The 5,797-nt window shown below is 47.0% G+C and overlaps 1 protein-coding gene across 1 annotated transcript in view; it reads left to right on the top strand.

Annotated features, from left to right (window-relative positions):
* LOC108799953 (putative defense protein 3) overlaps positions 1 to 275 on the top strand; it is a 6,163-nt gene extending 5,888 nt beyond the window's left edge. The window contains exon 5 of the mRNA XM_018571898.1: positions 235 to 275. Within this exon, the coding sequence (XP_018427400.1) occupies positions 235 to 275 (41 nt within the window). The remainder of the gene's footprint in view (positions 1 to 234) is intronic.
* Positions 276 to 5,797: the final 5,522 nt, after the last annotated feature.

The following is a 5,797-nucleotide window of genomic DNA, read 5'->3' as shown; positions in this document are numbered from 1 at the left end:
TGTATATGTATATAATATATATATATATATATATATATATATATATATATATATACTGTATATATACTGTATATATACAGGCAGCCCTGGAGCCTCCGTGCTGCTTCAATGACGGCCCAGCCTGAACCGTATCAGAGGGGCCCGGGGACCACCAAAACGTTCTCGTGGACCGGACCACTGGTTGGTGACCGCTGTATTAGTAAATCAGCCTCAATACCAATTGCTGTTTTTTAGCATGGACCATCACAGCAAAAATGATCAAAATCTGTTACTAACTGTTATTAAAAATCTATACTTGAGCAAAAAGTATTTACCGTGGTAATTTACTTACCTAACAGTCTGTTAGCTAAGCAAATTAACTACAGTAAATAAATACTTTTTACTGAAGGACAGATTTGAATAACAGTGTGTGTGCAATTATTCCAGAAAATGGCTTCTCACTTACCTCACAGCTCCGTCTCATCTGCAGGAGGGGGTGGAGCCTGGAGGTAGTGGGTGTCATGCTCAGAGCCGTGCATGCCTGGCCAGTTGCTTATTCTTGTTGCAGATCTTCAGCGGGCGGGCAGCGTCATCCAATCGGCCGCCCGCCTCACATAGCATAGTACGGGCGGACGATGCCAACGGAGTCTGAAGGCATCCTGCAGTCTCCTGCGGGCATCGCGCACACACATCAGTGCGGTCCACGTCCACACTGTTCGGAGGGTATATGCAGGTGCGGTGGAGTGTGGGGTAGCAGGTGCAGCTGCCTAGTGGTAGTGCCGGCTCTGTGCGGACCACCAAAATGTTCTAGCGGACCACCGGTTGGCAACCACTGCTCTAAGACACTTCAATCAGTGAGGCTTGTTTATGATCTGTCCCTCTAGCAGACTCATGTACACAGATCTGTATTACCCAAATGTCCTGTATAAGGACAATAATTCTCAATTTGTCGACTGCAGCTGGGAAATACAGTGCTGTTAAAGTGCATGTGCAGCAAAAACTATTTTCTTCGTTTTGGATAGAGTGAGGAAGAATTAAACTGGTCATATGCATGAAGATTTCTCTCGTTCAGCCCACCATATATCATGTAACAGCCATAACAGGACAGGAGTGAACATTGAGCATAGTCAGTAGAGATACAGTGATGGTGGCAACAATGGAAAGCAGCAAAGGCCAACACTTAGGCCAATAGTGACAAAGGCATGTATGTTATATATGGTCCACATAACATGCCATGCTGTAGAAGTTGACTGTTATTAGGGTGGTTATTAGAGGGAAAACATGGCTGCACTGTGGCCAAAACAGTAAGCAAACAACAGCAAGCAAAGGGCATGCCGATCAGTGGTGGTTCCATGGGTGGGGAGGATAAGTTTACATGGCAACAAGCAAGACCTGCCTCCTTGACTCCCCATCGTATCCCACTATGCAATGTACTCACCTACAATATACCCTGCAGTAGTTCCTTTTTCCCACAAGAGGTCTTCCCTGTTGAATGAAGCCCAGCATCCTTCAACCTGGAAGACTGTATTCGCCCTCCACTCACAGTGTAGTATTGCACATAATGTCACTGACGTCATCACATCAGCGCTGTTCTCTGCATCATTGAGGATGGCCCACTGCTGGAGAAGATCCAAAGAGGAACTGGACCCTGTCTGTCCTTTATCCAACCTGAAGACGTCTGAAAAAAAGGGTAACAGGGTTATTCACAAAAAGGGTGAAGAGTTTGGAGAAGGCCGGAGAAGTGAACAATCTAGGACAAAATAGCCGATTTGGAAAAATTCTCCAATTCAGCTCATGTTCCAAATCTGCTATTTTGGCCTAGATTGTTCACTTCTCCGGCCTTCTCCAAACTCTTCACCCTTTTTGTGAATAACCCTGTATCAAAAAAAATATAATAATAATTGCCAGGGGATGTATCTGGGGGGTCGGTGGAAGTACTAGGGGACAGGGCCCAGCAATATGTAAATAGTTGACTGGCAACAGGTTCACTTTCATCCATCACTTAATGTAAGTTTTAACTCATTTCATTTGTCATTTCATCTTGTCATTACAGATGCACCAGCCCCAGTCCCAGTCCCGGCTGCAGAAATCAGTGGTGCAAATGAAATTAATTGGACAGCTGCCATTGTCACAGCCACGTGCCTTCAATTTACTACGTTTCTGCTACTTTAACAACAAATATCCCTGAGGGACAAGACAATAGAGTATGTTAGTGGCACTGAACTATATTGGAGTCTGAATATCAGTGTCATCTCCTTCAGCATATCGCTTTTCCTAATTATAACACTGTCACTATAACTGGAATGTTTTACATGGTATCGATGGCTTAGGGCCCAGTCACACTGGTGAGGTGTTAATTGCACAGTTCCATGTGAATAACGCACCATTCTGTGAAACACACCTACCATGCGTTAAGAGTGCTGGAGGTGTGTTGTGTTGAAATTAATTTAAATGGCACCCCAAATGCACCTCCCACCCACGATGCGATCAATCGCGCTGCAACACGCAGTACCGCACTACTGTGCGTTGCGATAAAAAAGTGGTTCATGCACTTTTTAAAATTGCACTGCACAACACATGAGATTGCAGTACCGTGTGTGTCAGCGCAATCGATCGCATTGTGGCCGCAAAGTGCATTTGGGGTGCCATTCAAATGAATGGTAACACAACGCTCCCCCCCACACTGTTGATGCACGGTAGGTGCGTTGTTAATCATAAGGAACTGTGTGATTAACCTATTGCACCAGTTTGAATGGGCCCTTAATGCTAATCTCAGAGCAAATGATAGACGTGTATATAAATGGTGTTATTCTCATTTACAGTATAAGATATATAATGGCATTGAACAATCAATAAACTAAGGGTTGATTCACACTTCTGTACCGCAATCTGTACCGGCTGTTAATGTGTGTTGTATTAAAGCTGAACTACAAGATCCCTGACACTTTTGTGCCTTGTCCTCCTTTCCCCATCAAATAAAACTTTTACATTATTTTTATATAAAATGCCCTATACATACAGTATACAGGTGCCATTTTACTTACCAAAGTAATTATATCACTGCCCATCTAGTCCTACGTTGTATATAGCTCTGCCACACTTTCTCGCCTGCAGGTCAGTAAAACTTACAGGTCACCTCCCCATTCTGTGACTGGAGATCTAAAATTAGGCTCGTTCACAACTGAGCTTTCATCCGTGCGCATAAAAACATGGAATGTGGCAAAAAGTACATGTGCAATTTTAGCATGTTCTGTCCCTAAGACTGTGGTTGTAGCCGCAAACGTGCATCTATTAAAATTGCGCATTTTTGTGTGCGTGCGTTTTTTTCACGCAAGATCATGTGCTGAATTCAAAATGCAATGTGTAAATGGAGCCTTAATTGCTTTTGGCTACATGTATATGGGCACAATGAGTCAGATTTATTACTGAAAATGCAACTGATTTTCACTTTAAAACAGACGCATACGGTAATCAAGAAGTGGTCGGGGTCAGATTTTATTCTGCCACAGTGTGACTTTAGAGAAGCAAAGAGAAAAGTGTATGACTCAAGCTGTAAGCTGGTAGTAAAAATGTCTCACTGCGCCAGTTTAGCATTGCTTTGCAATAGAATTGATAAATGTCTCTCACTGTGTTGTATTGTGTTCAGCAATGTATGTATTAAAGAAGAATTCCGGCAAAGAAAATTGTAACCCTTGCAGTGGTGATACCCCCGCATGGCAAGGGTTAAGTGCTCGCTTTGCCTAGGGGAAAAAAAAAGAAGATATACTCGCCTGAAACGCAACTGCGGCTGGTTGCTAGACCGGTCCCTTCATTCTATCCTCTCCTCCTCCACTCCATTCCTCGGGGTCCTCACATGCTATACACTGAATAGGACGCGATTACTCACAGGACCTTAGGCCTCGTTCACACCTGACCGTTTTGTAGGGCGTTCTACGTTCGACAAACGCTCTACAAAACGGTCAAAAATATAAATTGCATTGTAGTCAATGCCCTCGTTCCCACCTTGCCGTATTTCCGCCCGTCCCTAACGCCCTACAAAACGGCCCACGCCTGAAAAGGTCCCGGGATTACTTTGGGCCGTTTTGTAGGGCGTTTTCTATTGGGATACAGCCAAGTAGCCTTTGGGGTCGCGCGACTTTTACCACGAATCGCGGTAAAAAAAACCCGCACGACAGACGCGCATATTACAATACGCCTAGGTGTGAATGGGGCCTTAGACCGCTGGAGTAGATGTGGAGAGAGGCTCCAGGAACCGCTGTAGAAGCCAGCCGGGATCACGGTTTGGGTGAGTATATCTTTGTTGTTTTAGCTCCCTAGACAACACGAGCAGTTAACCCTTGCAGTGCGGAGGGAGCCCCACTGCAAGGGTTAAGATTGTATTTCCCCAGAGTTCTTCTTTAAATTAAGTGTGGTGTGCCCATCACCATACACATGAGGAGGCCTTTAACAGACTTTTACAGTAGTAACTAGCACACAGATGCTTCAGCATCTGCCAAAGACTGAGATATGCTCCAGATTTCAACGAAACACTCAGGTGCTCTGCTTGCTGAATGCATGCAGAGAAATATAACAAAGTGCATGCGTTGTGTAAATAAAGCCAACCATATATACAATGCTTGTCTTTAAACTTGCCAATCACTGTTCAACCCAATTGTACAATCTTTACCAAAATTAAGCATTATGTAATAAGTAATATGAGGACCCACCACAACAAACCATCCAATCTACATCCTCAAGCAGGCCCTTGTACTACATAGCTGTTGGTAGATCTTAAGGCTGGGCACACACCTTACAACCATCGCAAGACTTTTGTCTTGGCAACGTTTTCGATCGTCGATTCGTCGGCTATCGATTGATTTGCCTGTTCGGGGCTCCCCATGCAGCCTGAGCCACACGTCACACGCTGCTCCGTTGCGGCCGCCGTGCCCACGGCACAGGCCGCGTAAGCCACGCCCACCGCACGCTGAAGCCGCGCACGCCGCTGCTCTCCTCGGCGCGATCTCACTCACCCATCGCTGGCCCGCTGACAATCGAGGGACCCACCCATCGCTGACCCACCTTCTGAAAGCAAGTCAGTGGTGGAATAGCTGTACGGAGCTGCAGTGTGGAACAGGTGTGCGGGGATATAGTGGTGGAATAGGTGTGTGGGGGTGCAGTGTGGACCAGGTGTGCAGTGTGGAGGTGCAGTGTGGAGGTGCAGTGGTGGAATAGGTGTATGGGGGTGCAGTGTGGACCAGGTGTGCAGTGTGGAGGTGCAGTGTGGAGGTGCAGTGGTGGAATAGGTGTATGGGGGTGCAGTGTGGACCAGGTGTGCAGTGTGGAGGTGCAGTGTGGAGGTGCAGTGGTGGAATAGGTGTATGGGGGTGCAGTGTGGACCAGGTGTGCAGTGTGGAGGTGCAGTGTGGAGGTGCAGTGGTGGAATAGGTGTATGGGGGTGCAGTGTGGACCAGGTGTGCAGTGTGGAGGTGCAGTGTGGAGGTGCAGTGGTGGAATAGGTGTATGGGGGTGCAGTGTGGACCAGGTGTGCAGTGTGGAGGTGCAGTGTGGAGGTGCAGTGGTGGAATAGGTGTATGGGGGTGCAGTGTGGACCAGGTGTGCAGTGTGGAGGTGCAGTGTGGAGGTGCAGTGGTGGAATAGGTGTATGGGGGTGCAGTGGTGGAATAGGGGTATGGGGGTGCAGTGTGGACCAGGTGTATGGGGGTGCAGTGTGGACCAGGTGTGCAGTGTGGAGGTGCAGTGTGGAGGTGCAGTGGTGGAATAGGTGTATGGGGGTGCAGGGGTGGAATGGGTGTATGGGGGTGCAGTGTGGACCAGGTGT

This window comes from Nanorana parkeri, unplaced genomic scaffold, assembly GCF_000935625.1.
Source record: "Nanorana parkeri isolate BGI_ZX_2015 unplaced genomic scaffold, ASM93562v1 scaffold1862, whole genome shotgun sequence".
Lineage (NCBI taxonomy): Eukaryota > Metazoa > Chordata > Amphibia > Anura > Dicroglossidae > Nanorana > Nanorana parkeri.
This window is presented reverse-complemented; position numbering and strand designations above follow the sequence as displayed.